Source organism: Rhinatrema bivittatum, chromosome 3, assembly GCF_901001135.1.
Source record: "Rhinatrema bivittatum chromosome 3, aRhiBiv1.1, whole genome shotgun sequence".
NCBI lineage: Eukaryota > Metazoa > Chordata > Amphibia > Gymnophiona > Rhinatrematidae > Rhinatrema > Rhinatrema bivittatum.
This window is the reverse complement of record NC_042617.1, coordinates 450,701,258-450,717,330: the sequence shown is the minus strand read 5'-3', so window position 1 is coordinate 450,717,330 and position 16,073 is coordinate 450,701,258. Positions and strand designations below refer to the sequence as shown.

At 43.2% G+C, this 16,073-nt stretch overlaps 1 protein-coding gene across 1 annotated transcript in view; it reads left to right on the top strand.

The window, feature by feature from the left end:
- Window positions 1-16,073, top strand: part of PDIA6 (protein disulfide isomerase family A member 6) — a 166,606-nt gene that overhangs the window by 93,574 nt on the left and 56,959 nt on the right. Inside the window, exon 6 of the mRNA XM_029595893.1 lies at window positions 11,538-11,674. Coding sequence (XP_029451753.1) covers window positions 11,538-11,674 — 137 coding nt within the window. The remainder of the gene's footprint in view (window positions 1-11,537; window positions 11,675-16,073) is intronic.

Sequence of the window (16,073 nt, the reverse complement as noted above, 5' to 3'; positions counted from 1 at the left end):
GGTTAGGAGCCCTGTGTGATTCCTCACACATTTCCTTATGGAAAAAAAGTGTTAATTTCCTCAGAAAAATATCCCCTCATAGGAGTCTCCCATTCTCGGTTTCAATTTTCTTCGATCGGTGAGTACAATACTTATTTGCAGCAATACCGCTCTCACTGTTACTCGGTGCCTGAAGGCCGTCAACAGCTGTCCGGCCTTAATTTTTTTTGTCATTATGGCAACCGGTTTCAAAAAATGCCCAAACTGCCCTCTTACGATGTCTATCACCAATCCCCACATAGACTGCGTTTTATGCCTTGGCACAGGACATAATGTTTCTTCATGTCCTCAATGCACCGAAATGACATCAAAAGGTAGATGGGCCCATCTAGAAAAGATGGAGCATCTGTTTAAAATACAGCTGCTCCCGTCAACATCAGTGCAATCTTCACCGGCAGGTGTTTCCAAGAAGTTAATAATAAAATCTGCCGAATACATGAGGGTAGTGGTGACCAACCATCCCTGTCTCCATTGAAATCGTGACTAAGCTGCTTCAGTGATAGAACCGAACACCAAGGAAAAACACAGACATCGAGAAACACCCGGTGCTGGATCCGATTTTGGAGCAGGTTCGATGGCTATTAAACCGCCCCCGAAGAGGACTAGGGTAGAGGAGCTATCTATGCCTTCGACACCTCAAAGTCCAAGGCAATCCCCACCGATATTCGTGCCGGGTACTGTGCCCCCACAGGGATCTGTGGAGGAGCCAGTTTTTCCTACTCTGCCACCCCCTGTAGCTGCTTTGTCTTCATCAGCTATACGGGAGGAACTGGATGGATTTATCCGCCAGGCAGTCATCTATGCCTTCAGAGTTACATCCACCAGTGCCGGTTCCAACACCACCACCGATGCCGGAGCCATCGATTCTCACACCACTGCTGACTAAGCTTGATACTTTGATCGGTGTTCTACCGACGCAACCTGCTCCATCAATGCCGAAGGAACCGATCAAACATCCGACAGACCCGATACCGATTCCGGGCTTTTCGAACAACGAAGGCACATACTCTGACCCACAGCCATTGATGCCTCAGCCGATACCAGGACCGTCAGGACTCTCGGGATCAAGATGTCCGACTCTTCCATCGATGCCGCATCCATTGCCATCGATGCCACCAAGACAAACAGAAACCATCGATGGATCCATCGAAAACCTTACATCCATCTATGCCATTCTCCCTTCCTCCTTCCAGTCCTCCTCCACGCACCTTATCAGATACCTGGGAGGATGTAGACACCAGTTCCTCTACTGAGAATATCTTATCTGACCCATCTCAACCAGAAGAAAGGAGAAAATCACCATCTGAGGCCCTCTCCTTCTCAAACTTTGTGAAGGAAATGTCAGAAACTATCCCTTTCCAACAGAAGCGGATACAAGACATAGGACTTTAGAGGTCCTTCAATTTTTTGATGTCCCAAAGAGATAATCACCATACCAGTACATGAAGTGCTGGTTGACCTCCAACATTCCCTTTAGGAGCATCCCTGCACTGTTCCACTGGTAAACAGAAGGACAGATGCCACATATTTGGTGCAACACATACCTGGTTTCCATCAATCTGTTGTGGTAGAGTCTGCGCAAAAAAGATCAGAGGATTCGTCCTCATTCATGTTCACCTCCTGGGAAAGAGCAAAAATTCTTGGACAACTTAGGACGTAAAATGTTCCATGCTCTTATCGAGAATTGCCTCATACCAATTATACATGACGCAATACTAGAGAAATTTGTGGAAGCAGATTCAAGAATTCAGAGACTCTTCCACAACAACATCAAGACACCTTCACTTCCATCATACACAAAGTTCTTGAAGCTGGGAAGCACGAGGTACGTACGGCCTACAACTCATTCAAGACATCCTCCAGAATGGCAGCCACTGGCATTAGTGCTAGAAGATGGGCATGGTTGAAGGCATCCACCCTCAGGCCTGAGATCCAAGAAAAATTAGATGACCTTCCTTGCACTGATGAGAACTTGTTTGGAGAAAAGGTGCAAGATGCAGTTGCGCAGCTGAAAGATCATAACGAAACTCTGCGCCAACTCTCCATTACTGCAGAAATTCCATCTTCTGCCAAGACGCCCATCCAGGAAAGATACAAGAAAGCCATTCTCTCGACCACGAAGATATTATCCACCAGCTCCTCGTGGCAAGACAAGGCCATCCCAAAGAGGTCATCCCAGGCAACCAAAGGCATCCAGATCTCAGCCTCCCCCCTCAGACAGGCCAAGCATCTAGGTTTTGAAAAACTCCCAGAGAACAGCAGCCTCTCCAAAAATCCAAATTAAAATCTACCAGTCTGAGGCCGGGTCTCTTATTTTCTACCCATTTGGACAAACATTACCACAGACCAATGGGTACTATCCATTATAACACAAGGCTACCATCTGGATTTTCTCACAGTACCCAGAGATTCCCCACCAAACTCCCTCTGGATACACAAAGATCATACCACTCTTTTAGAAACAGAATTATCCACCCTCCTGAGTGCCAGGGCTGTGGAACCTGTTCCTCGACCTCAGCAGGGCAGAGGATTCTGCTCCTACTATTTTCTCATTCCAAAGAAAACAGGAGACCTCTGCCCCATCTTAGACCTCTGAAATCTCAAATTTCTACGAAAAGAAAAATTCAGGATGGTGTCCTTAGGCCCCATGCTTCCCCCTTCTTCAAACAGGAGATTGACTGTGATCTCTGGATCTTCAAGACGCTTACGCTCACATTCCAATATTCCCACCTCACTGCAAGTACCTGAGTTTCCTAATGGGACATAAACACTTTCAATACCGGGTTCTGCCTTTCAGACTGGCCTCTGCACCCTGTGTATTCACAAAGTGTCTAGCAGTAGCTGTGGCCCATCTACGCAAAGAAAGCATACACGTCTTTCCTTATCTGGACGACTGGCTCATCAAGAGCCAATCCAAACAAGGAGCTCTCGACGCTCTCAAACTCATTATCAATCTGCTTCACTCATTGGGATTTATCAACTACCAAACATCCCACCTAACTCAATCTCGCCTCCTACAGTTCATCAGAGCGGAGTTGGAAACCACAGTTTCAAAGGCCTTCCTGGCAATCGACTGCGCAGATACGCTCTCCAGGCTAGCTGCATCTCTGCGCGCACAGCAAACAGCCTCAGCCTATCAATTCCTAATACTGCTGGGCCAAATGGCTTCCATGGTCCACATCACTCCTATGGCCAGATTAGTCATGAGAATAAAGCAATGGACTTTGAGATCACAGTGGTTCCAAACCTTTCAACCACTGTTATCTCCGATTCAAATAACCCACCAGTTACGTTCCTCTCTTCTGGTGGACAAACACGAACAACTTGACAGCAGGCCTACCCTTCCAGCAACCAGTTCCACAAATAACCTTAACCACAGATGCATCCACCTTAGGTTGGGGAGCACATATGGACAATCTTCAGACTCAAGGTACTTGGACAACACTCGAAGCAACATTTCAAATCAACTTCCTGGAGCTTCAAACTATACGTTATGCTCTCTGCATTCAAGGACTGCCTTTCACACAAGACTGTTCTATTACAAACAGACAACACAGTTGCCATGTGGTACCTGCACAAACAAGGAAGCACAGACTTTTATCTCCTCTGCCAAGAAGCTGTGCAGATTTGGGTCTGGGCCCTGACACATTCCATATTTCTCCGGGCCACTTATCTAGCAGGCATACACAATGTAGTTGCAGATCGCCTCAGTCATCAGTTCCATCCCCACGAGTGGTCCCTAGATACTTTGGTAACATCCAGAATATTCCAATGCTGGGGTCAACCAACAATAGACCTCTTTGTATCCGAACTGAATCACAAAGTGGACAAATTTTGCTCCCGGCACAAACAGAGAAACCAGTTAGCCATGGACACCTTTGCTCATCCCTGGAATTCAGGCCTTCTATATGCATGTCCCCCGATACCGCTAATAGCCAAAACTCTAATGAAGCTCCAACAGGACAAAGAGTCAATGATATTCATAGCCATTGGCCTCGACAAGTATGGTTTCCCATACTTCTTCACCTCTCGATCAGAGAACCAATTCACCTGAGCTCAGCACCCACTCTAATAACACAGGATCAGGGCCGGCTGCACCATCCCAACCTTCAGATCTTATCTCTCACAGCCTGGATGTTGAAAACTTGATCCTCCAACCACTCACTTTCAACTAATGTCTCAAGTGCTTGTAGCTTCACGAAAACCTTCCACACGAAAATCTTATTGTAAGTGGAAAAGATTCACCACATGGTGCATGCAGAAAAGTATTGACCCCTTTTCCTACACCATATCATCTTTATTGGACTATCTCTGGCACCTTTCAGATTCTGGTCTCCAGACTTCGTCGGTAAGAGTGCACCTGAGTGCCATCTCAGCTTACCACAAAGGAATTGGGGATGCCCCGATTTCAGCGCAACCTCTTGTCAGTAGGTATATGAGAGGTTTAATTCAGCTAAAACCCCCTTTATGGCCACCAGTCACAGAATGGGACCTTTAATGTAGTACTATCAAGGCTCGTGCGTTCTCCTTATGAGCCCATATATTCCTGTGATATTAAATTTCTTACATGGAAAGTTTTCTTTCTAGTAGCTATTAATCTGCTAGAAAGTGAGTTACAAGCACTTGTAACATACTCACCTTATACCAGGTTCCTACATGACAAGTGGTCCTCCGTACTCACCCTAAATTCCTTCCCAAAGTGATTAGACTTTCACTTGAACCAGTCCATTATCTTGCCCACATTCTTCCCAAGACCTCTCTCACCAGGGCGAGAGGGTTTTACACACTTTAGACTGTAAATGTGCGCTAATATATTACCTAGAGCGCACTGCAGTCCTTAGAAAATCCACCCAGCTCTTTCTTTTGACAAAAACAAACCGGGTTTGGCAGTGGGCAAACAAACTCTCTCCAACTGACTAGCAGATTGTATAGAGTTCTGCTATGAAAAAGCAGGCCTTCCTCTCCAGGGACGAGTAAGAGCAATGTCAACCTCAGTAGCACACTATCGTTCAGTACCAATTGCTGACATTTGTAAGGCTGCAACATGGAGCTCTCTTCACACATTTGCAGCTCATTACTGCTTGGACAAGGAAGGACTACAAGATTCAGCCTTCAGACAGTCTGTCTTAAAGAACTTATTTCCAGTATAACCCCAACTCCTTCCACATCCAACCTGCTGTGATTTCCAGCTGCCTCATTTTTTCCAACAGTACACCAGTTGTTGTGCCTGTTGTATGCTGTTGGGCTGCAACAAATATGACTCAGCCTGTAGCTTGCTAATCACCCATATGTGAGGACTATCATCCTGCTTATCCTGGGATAAAGCAGAGTTGCTTACCTGTAACAGGTGTTATCCCAGGGCAGCAGGATGTAGTCCTCACGAAACCCACCTACCACCCCACGGAGTTGGGTCCAAAATGTTTATTTTTATTTTTCGCTCTCACTTATTGCTACAAACAAGACTGAAGGCAGACCCCTGTGGCTTGAGGGATAATGGCATGCTGGGCATGCTCATTGCCAATGAAATGTTTCTAGAAACTTTGACACAAAGTTTTCCGTGATAGGGCTCCATTCAGTGACGTCACCCATATGTGAGGACTACATCCTGCTGTCCTGGGATAATACCTGTTACAGGTAAGCAACTCTGCTTTACCCTTCCCACAAAAGAGTTTTCTATTTCAAATTTTGGGTCAAGGTCACTATGGTAACTTCATGTTCACTCAACGTCACAGTAAGTTTACTTGACCTCGTTAAATCTCTCTAACAAACTCTACCAGCCATAGCTCTCCTGCTCAGATTTCCTTTTCACTCCTTAATGCTCATTCTGTCAAAAGCAAATCTCATTTAATCCATGATGTCATACATACTGAACAGCTAGACTTCTATTTGCTTTACAGAATCATGGTTGTTAGACTGTGATCATACTGTGTTAAATTTACTATGTCCTCCCAATTACTCTGTCATCTCCCAGCCATGCTCCAGAAAACATGGCGGGGGACTTCTAATTTTCCATAAATCAAAATGGCATGTTAAAGTTCAAAACTTAAATGGTAACTCCCTCCTTGAAATGATCATTGTTTCACTAAATGATATTAACATTTGCTTAGTTTATGCTCCTCCGAAATTATCTGTTGACCTTTCTCCATTCTTTGAACAACTACTTCTCTCCAAATTTGATCTTAATAAAATAGTAATTCTTGGTGACTTTAATTTTGCATGCTGACGCAACTCCTCTTTCTCCCTCTTGCAATCTTCTTCTGCAAATTCTGTCTTCTCTTGGATGGTCTCAAATGATCAAAGCCCCCACTCATAAACGCGGACACATGTTGAAACTCGTTTTTTCAACAAATCTACTTTTTCATTCTTCTCAAACCATAAACATCACACCAATGCCCTGATTAGATCATTTTCTCATTGTTTCGTCTTCCTGGTGTAGTCCCAAAACCAAATTCCATACCCAACTTTTCACAACAGCTCCACCATGGTCCTATTGATATTGATAAATTCATTGCCACTATCTCACCTCTCTTAGCCTCTGCATCCTTTCATAACATCCAAGATGCAGTACAGGAATGGGATACCTTCCTCAATTCCGGCCTAACTGAAGTAGCTCCACTTAAGTCGCTTAATCACTCGAAATCCACCTTTCACCTTGTCTAAAATCCCAAATCATTGTTCTCACACGCCAGCTTCTCAGAAAAGCGGAACGAAGATGGAAAAAAACACAGACATCTGAATATGCACAATCTTTTCGCTCACTCATCATCACTTTTCAATCCTCCATCAACGCGGCTACGAAAGACTTTTTTTCCCAAAAAAATCTATAAAATTGGATACAACCCAAAGGTTCTGTTTGCCATAGTTAGAAGGCTTTCAGATCCTTGTCCATCACAAACCTGCACCTCTTCTACCCTAACTGCTAATTCTTTTTCAATTGCTTTCAATCTCAAAATAGAAAAACTGTCCTCCCTTCTTTTCAGTGCCCCAGTGGTACACTAGTCTGGAACCAATCATTAATTCTCTTTGGGAAAATTTCGAGTATGTCTCAACCTTAGAAGTAGAAAATCTCATTACTAAAACAAACAATACCTTCTGTCTGGCAGCACCCTGCCCCATTTCACTCTTCAAAGCCTGCAGTAATATTCTTGCTCCCATCATCTCCAAATTGACTAATCTCTCCCTTTAATGAAGGAACGAACCCCGCTTCTCTGAAACAGGCAGTTTGTCCACACCTTAAAAAAAAAATCCTTGATCCAACTGAACCAACAAATTACAGACAGATTTCAGCATTACCCTTCATTTAAAATTTTTTTTAATCTGTAGTACTGACACAACTCCCAGATCTAGACAGACATGACTGACTTGACCCTCACTAATATGGCTTCAGACATGGTTTGAATACCGAACTTCTTCTCTTGTCTGATAGATACACTCAGATGTGGCATTGATTCTGGCTGACAATATCTGCTTGTCTCTCTCTAGACATTTCTTCAGCCTTTGATATAGTCTATCATATCCTACTGTATCGTCTACAGGTGTTTGGCCTTAATGGGACAGTTCTAACACGGTTCCGTTCATATCTATCTCAGTGTATTCAGTTCAACCTTGAAGTTTCTTCTCATTCACATATCAAAACTGGTGTTCCACAGCTCAGCTCTCTCTTCTGCCCTCTTTAACATATACTTATGTATCTGCAAAATTCTTTCCTCGTTGACTACGTGTTACAAACTGTATGCCGATGACATACATGCAATTTGTTATTGGCATTGAATCATCATGGCAGCACACTTTAGATGATCTTCATAATCTGTTTTTCCACTATTATCTCCTGGTTCAAACACAACAAGTTATCACTAAACATTTCCAAAATTGAGTTCCTAGTCATACTCTGTCCTCGCTCAACCTTCAACGAAAAATCCATAAGTTTAGGAGGTCAGTCTTATCCCATTCAGACACATATTATTAGTTTAGGTTTTCTTATCGACAGCATTCTCTATTTCCGTTCTCAAATTAAGCATGTCATTTTGCAAGGATTTTACAGGATTGTACTCACTAATGTCAAAAAAAACGATTACATTCATCAGACTTTCACACTATGCTTTAGGCATCCATTTTCCAAATTGACTACTGCAATAGCTTATACACTGGCATTTCTCAAACACATATCAAATCTCTACAACTTCTATTAAATTCTGCTGCTCGCCTCATCTCTGGTACCAAATGATATGAACACATCACTCCTACTTTAATAGATTTACATTGGCTATCCATCAACGAACGCATTAAATACAAAATCAGAATGCTTGTATACAAGTTTCTCAATGAGCAAAAATGTCACTGGGCTAATGCTATCCTCAAATTTTACCAGCCCGCCGGATTACTTCGTTCTTCATAAAGAGGTTTACTTGATGTCCCATCTCCAAAAATTTGCCAAACTCAGCACTACTCGCAAATGCGCCTTCTCCGTAGCAGCACCAACTCTATGGAACTCTTTCCCAATTGAAATCAGACTTTGATTCTCTTCCTCAATTTAGAAAACTCATTAAGACCTTTTAATTTAATCTAGCTTATGGTTAATTTTATCATATCATATTTTACCTATTTGATTATTATTCATATTAATTTTTTGTTTTCAAGTTACTGTTTTTATTTTTTTATTTTTGTTTTTATGCAACACATTTTGATTTTAAATGTGTTTTCTATTTTTTATTTACATTGTGTGTTTTTATGTTCACCGCCTAGGCTTTTTTAGTGTTGGCGGTTTATAAATGCAATAAATGTAAATGTCAGCCAGAAGTCTGAGAACTTATATGCAATTCTTCTACAATAGAGTAGTACTCCACACGCGCCCTAAGTTTCTACCAAACGTAGTATCCCCTTTTCATATTAATCCATTGTGTTACCTGCATTCTTCCCGAGGCCACATTCTCATGAAGGTGAACAGGCCCTTCATCTCTTAGGCTTTAAAAGGGCCTTGGAATACTACAAGAAAAGAACTCTGCCTCATAATCGGCTTACCCTTAGTCTGGGAATGGCTTTCACAGCTCTTTGTCTCCTACAATCCAAAGAGACTAAGCATAGCAGTGGCCAAATGTACATTGTCTATCTGGCATTGCACACTGCTACACTCTAGGCTGTATTCAAATTACAGATACCATCAAAGCTCATCAAGTCAGACCCATGACTGTTTCAGTGGGTCATTTACGAGCAGTACTACTCAAAGATATCTGCAACATGGTTGTCAGTAAACTTATTTGCATCCTATTACTGTTTGGATAATCTCTCTAAGAGTGCCAGTAAGACAGTTTTGTGTACCCTGTTCATTCAGTAGTCTACTAAGGAGAGTGGGGACTGGATTACGTACTCAAAACACTCCATTGCAATCCTCAGCTTGGGACTCCCCACATGTCATGGCTAATTTAGCCCTGTTTGACAGAAAAAGCAATTTTTCTTACTGTAAAAGTTATTTTCTGTAGATAGAATGAATTAGCCATACTAAATACTTACTTGCCTCCCTGGCAAGTTGACTACCTAGCTAGGTTAGCCCTAAAATTAACTGAGGTGGACTCATGAGGCAATAACCGCGCAGGAATTCCTGCACAGGCTTAGAGCAAAAGCTGTACTAGCAGAGAGAGAAGTCCGTTCTTTGCTGTCAGATGACATTGCCCCTCATGTCCTGGCTAATTCTTCCTCCTATCTATGGAAAACACCATTTTAAGGTAAGCAAACTAGCTCTTATCACTTGCGAATAACACCATTAACCAGCCTGAGGCTAGGAATTAAGGATTTTTTACACACTGGAAAGTTTGGTTTTCTGATTTGTTTCTAGATATACTATTTAATCTGCAACTATATTCCATTTCCACATATAAATGAGCCATGTATCTGTAATAGAATAGTAGAAGGTTGCCCTCCTCAGGTGATGTCTGGCAAAACATTCGAAGAACAGGAAGACTAGAAGGCACTTAAGACAGGCATACCTAGTAAATTTATAGCGTGCCTCAGCTACTAGCTGGAGTACAGAACACATGTAGCTGAGGCACGCTATGAATTTACTTGGTATGCTTGCCTAAATTGCTGTGAAGAGAAGGGTTTACATTTTTGAATAATGAATTCCTTTATGCTGGTGCTCATAATAACAATGAAAGCTAATTACTCAACTATATGTGATACATAGAATCTCCAGCAAAGTGAATTCTTTGCAATTTATGTAAGATAAGTGCACTTTATTTAATTACCACAAAAACATTTTTTCCAAAAAAGGATTCTCTGATTTATATAGAACAATAAGAACATTGAGACAGATAATTAAAACACGAAGCCAGAATACATTGGGAGCAAATTATTAGCCTCTCTAGGCGATTTTTAATGCTCCTTAAGATTAATCTCCTTTGAATATGAACATTTCTTTATTCTATTGATTCTCCTGACTTTATTTGTATTTGGTTCCCTGTGTGAGATATTCCATGACGGTGGTATATATTTTTCTATTACTTTGAATCTGCCATCCAATATGGGCTGTCTTTTGTCAATAATAATGCAGTTACACTTAGAGCTGGATTTGGGCAAAGGCACGTGCCTTGGGTGCCAAATTGTGAATGTGTCCAAAAACTGGAACTGTCCATGCAGCTTTTTGCTTTTCAAGGGGATGGGAAAGAGGAAACCCCTTGCTCTCCTTCCACTGCTTATTTGGTGCTTTCATCTTAAATTTGGCTTTGATTCCATTTGAGTAAATGAGATGCAGGGTGGAAAAATGACTTGCAAACTCATATGCACACTGGGATTTTGGACTCATGCCCCAGGAATCCTACTGATATCTTTATTAAGACTATAGTTTATCACAAAATGGCCATCTTTATATCTTGCATATTGTGGTATTTTTGCTGGATTTTGTGTCCTTGTGACAATGGTTAGGGGGATGAAGGTCAGAATTGAAATTACAGCATCATATGCTAGGCACATCCAAATGTGGAACCTGGAAATATTTTCCGCAGGATGTTGTTCATACAAAGGCAAGCAAAAATAATTATTTATATCTTATGTTCCAAAATCCTCCACCCAAAAAACAAAACAAGAATCTGCGGCTTTAAGAATTATGCATTTTGGAAAGCCATATACGTTTATTAGCTTTATTGCATTAAGAAGAAACAATCTGCTGTGAGGTTAACTAGAACTAAAGGCAGGAAGCAAAAACATTCCCAAACTTCTCATCTTGCTGCCTCTTTAAATGTGCTCAAAAGCACTGGCAGCTGAACACCATAAGATTCAGTGACTGCTAGAGTATATTATTGAAACATGTAACCGAAACATTTATTGGCACCCTCTAGATAATTCATAAACCAAACCAGACTTATTTACGTGCCTAATTGTAAACCGTTGTGATGGTGCATTACTAAATGGCGGTATAGAAAAGTTTTTAAATAAATAAGTACGTTTAAAAGACCAATAGGAATTTCTGTCCTTGTTGAAATGTTAACTAAGTCATTCCTCTTTTACAGGGAGGCAGAGAAAATGGAGCAGGCAGCAAGAAGGATGTCATTGAGTTGAATGATGATAATTTCGACAAGACTGTCCTTAATAGTGATGATGTTTGGTTGGTGGAGTTTTTTGCCCCCTGGTGTGGACACTGCAAAAAGTAAGGCAGTATTTAAAATTAATATTTGCTTTTAGAGAAGCAGCTGATATTGGTTTCTGTGAAACAATATACATATCAGTGAGGGACAAGATGCAAACTTTCTATTATCACATATCAAAACAAGTCTCATTTTTTATAGTGTGACTAGCGGCTACAATTATTAGTAACAGTATTTCAAAAATGTGACTGCTTGCCAACCATTTGGCCCTACCATGCACCTCCCTGATGCTAATTTGCCTTTGGCTGTTTTTCCCTTGTGTCCACCTATCAAAACTGCTGTTGCCTTCATCCACCCTCTCGCCTACTCGTACTATTGCAGTTGACTGCCACCCTCTGCCTCCCTCCCATCAGCTGCCACTACCTACCTCTTTCCTGCCTTCCCAATGTTGCTGCTTGCCTTCCCTCCATACTCCCATCTGCCCGATTATAGCTGTCACCACTATCAGCTTCCAACTTTCTTTTCCTCCTCTTTCTCCCTCCCTCACTCTCACTTCCAATGCTGCTATTGTCTGGCTTCTACTGATACCGCCGCTACTGTAGTGGTCTATTATATTATTGCTCACACTATCTTAGTCTTGCACCTGTTGCTCTTATTCTCTTTCCGCTCTTGGTCCTGCTGAGATTGCTGTGAAGGAAAAGAGAAGCCCTTTTTCTGATTCACTGTATTTAAAGTTCAAGGTTCTTATTGAAAATATTGTTTTTTACGTTACGTTATGCTTTACACTCCTTGTTATTTGTAAACCGGGTTGATGTGATGCCTATCATGAAACTCGGTATAACAAAAACAATAAATAAATAAATAAATAAATAATTGGGGTAAGATCAAGGATTTCTTTGAAGGGGCTTAGTTTCCTGACAAAGGAAAGGAATGGAAGAATTATAAGACCTGGAAGGAGAGAAAAGACCCTGAAAAGGGGGCAGAGATGGGAGGGGAGGACCTTAAAGGAGTGTGAGAGGAGAGAAACAAGGGGTGGTGGGAGGACAAAGAGGAGCCTGCAATAAGAGAGGGAGGAAGTAATTTTGAAGGGAGGGGAGGATGGGAACCTGAAAAGAGAGCATATATGGAGGGGGGATAAAGTAGTTGGAGGAAAGATTGAGATATGGGTAGGGGGTTGGATTCATAATAAGGTGCAAAAAGTTGGAGGACTAGAAAAGATGAAGACTAGTTTGGCCCTCGCGGCCTACTGGTCGTCGACCGTACCGCGGCTCGATTTTTCTATGGCCATGGCGTCTGGGTTCTGTCGGTGCCCAGACTGTACTTGTACCATGTCCATTACAGACCTGCATAAAGTTTGTGAAATGTGTCTTGGACGAGAGCACGATGTCTTGACCTGCACCAAATGTGCCCTAATGACACCAAAAGGTCGCAAGGCCAGATTGGAGAAGATGGGACTTCTCTTCCGTGCTCAAACCCCGACTCCGTCCATTGCATCGACGTCATCTGAACCGGCACCATCAACATCGCGCCGGCATCGACAATGTTTCGGCCTTCAGCACCCTCTTCTCCCCCTCAGGACTGAGGAGATCGTAAAGAGAAACATCGCCATCGGCACCAAAAGTCTTGAACCATCGACCTCGCCATTGTCTGAGCCGCCGTCGAAGAAACCCCATCCAGAAAAGGCACCGACCTTTTCGGCGACCAGGTCACCTAGGCAATCCTCGCCCGACAGGGCATCGGGAGCCGCGACTCCGTCTTTAACGGTGGACCCTCTGGCTATGCCTCTGCCTCCTTCTTCTGTGCCGGGGCAGCTTGCTCCAGGTCTCTGAGAAGAACTGGACCCGATGGTTCAGGAGGCCATCGACAAGGCGATGCACCGACTCCAGGTTCCCCCGGCACAGACATCGGTACCGATAGTGGAACAGACTACTGACCTGATTCCAGCAGCCTTGGCACCGCTGCTATCGAGGATGTAAGCACTTATAACCGCTTTTCCACCGATGGATCCCGGGTCACTGATGGCTCCGGTGCCCTCCCCGCTTACTTTATCATCGGGAGGAGAAACACCGTTCCGCATCCCTCCATCGGGAATTCTGCCTCAGCCATCGAGATTGGTGCCAATACCTCCATCGGTGCCATCGAGCCATCCACCGATGCCCTCGATGCCTGCGCCAGGGCCTTCATTACTTTCATCGGTGCCTCCGGTTATTCCTCCGATGCCTTCGGAGCCTCGACCGGGACCTTCAGGAATCCAACTACCCCGTCCTTCTCCAGTTCCTAGAGGGACAGGTGCTGATCCTTATGATACCTGGATTGATGATTCCTCACCAGGCACCGATTTGCCATCACCTCCTTCACCCACTGAGAGTAGAAAGTGTTCTCCTCCAGAGGACCTTTCTTTCATAAATTTTGTGAAGGAAATGTCTGAATTGGTCCCCTTCCAATTACTGATGGAGCAGGATGACAGATATCAAATGATGGAGTTGCTTCAATTCCTGGATGCACCCAAGGAAATCACCTCCATCCCTATCCACCAAGTTCTTCTAGATCTCCTCAAGAAGAACTGGGAACATCCTGGTTCCATTGCACCAGTCCACAGAAAAACTGACTCTACCTATTTGGTGCAGTCAGTTCCAGGCTTTCAGAAGCCTCAGTTGGATCACCAATCTGTGGTGTTGAATCTGCGCAAAAGAGAGCAAAAAGGTCGAAACCTCACACTTCCTTTCCCCCTGGCAAGGAACAGAAGTTTTTAGATGCCATTGGTCGCCGAGTCTTTCAAGGATCAATGCTGATCCTCCGAATTGACGCTTAACAGCTCTATATGACCCACTATAATAGGGTCAATTTTAAGCAGATACAGGAGTTGACAACCTCCATGCCTCAGTCACTTCCAGAACAACTCCACACCCTAATTAACAAGAGTTTGGAAGCAGGTAAACATGAGATCAGATCATGCTGTGACATCTTTGACACTGCAACCAGAGTATCTGCAGCTGCTATTTCAGCAAGACGATGGGCTTGGCTCAAGTCTTCAGACCCTCGACCGGAAGTCCAAGATAAGTTGTCTGACCTCCCCTGCATAGGAGACAATCTCTTTGGCGAGCAGATTTAAAAGAAGGTGGCTGAACTAAAGGGCCATCATGAGACTCTCAGACAGCTCTCTCTGATACCTTCGGATTATCCTTCCAAACAGCCTTTCCAGAAGGACTCTAAAAAGTCTTTCTACAGACCAAAGAAGTCCTACCCGCCAGCAGCCAGATGTCGTTCTGCAAGACCATTCCTCAAATCACAGTCTCGTCAGACCCGAAAACAAAAACCATAGACAGCCCCCCAGCCAGGCCCTGCTTCTGGCTTTTGACTCTCACGTAGAGAGCAGCAGCCAGATTCCATTACCACACATACCAGTGGGAGGGCAGTTATGCCAAGTCAGAAACCTCGGGGTAATCATGGACAGCCAAATGAGCTACACAGGCTTCATCAACAACACGGTAAAGGAGTGTTACTTCAAACTCCAAGTTCTAAAAAGGCTAAGACCCCTCCTCCATTTCCAGGATTTCAGGTCAGTCTTACAATCTATCATTTTCTCAAAAATTGACTATTGCAATGCACTTCTTCACGGCCTGCCAGATATCTCACTTAAGCCGCTCCAGTTGTTACAGAACGCAACCGCAAGGATTCTCACAAAATCCAATAAAAGGGACCATATAACCCCGATTTTAAAGAAGCTACATTGGCTCCCAATAAAGTTCAGAATCCTTTATAAACTATTAACAGTTACTCACAAGGTCATTCACAACATCACTCCACTGGACCTCACAATTCCTTTGCAACTCCACTCCTCCTCCCGTCCTCTAAGACTAGCCCAGAGAGGTACTCTTCAAGCATCTACTATCAAAACGTCCTTAAGCAAAAGAGCTTTGTCCGCTTCCGGCCCCAAGCAGTGGAACCTGCTTCCACCTGACCTAAGGCTTGAACAATGTCCAATCACCTTCAAGAAGAGACTTAAGACACTGCTGTTTGGCCAAGCTTTCCCATAACCACTCTTTTCCTCCTCAGCCCCACCTGTCTGTCCTGACCTAAGCGTTCCCTCAAGTATCCTAAGTTTTTGTAACAAAGCCGCTATTTTCATCCCCTTCTCACCCCTTTAACCAACCCCGCCATACCGGTTTTTTCACCCTTCGAGTACATCTCACCACGCTTTCACTTCACCTTCTCCCATATGTTGTTTTTACAAGTTTTATCTCCACTCTGTTTCACTGTTTTCTCCCAAGTTATGTTTATCCAGGTTTCTCAACCTTGCTCAATGTAAGACAAGACTATGTCATTGTTGTCGTTTGCTGGTTGTAATGTAAACCGAAGTGATAATTAATTCTGTTACTTGAACCTCGGTATATAAAAGTTATAAATAAATAAATAATAAATTTCAGCAACATATGGCAATCAATCACCTCTGACCACTGG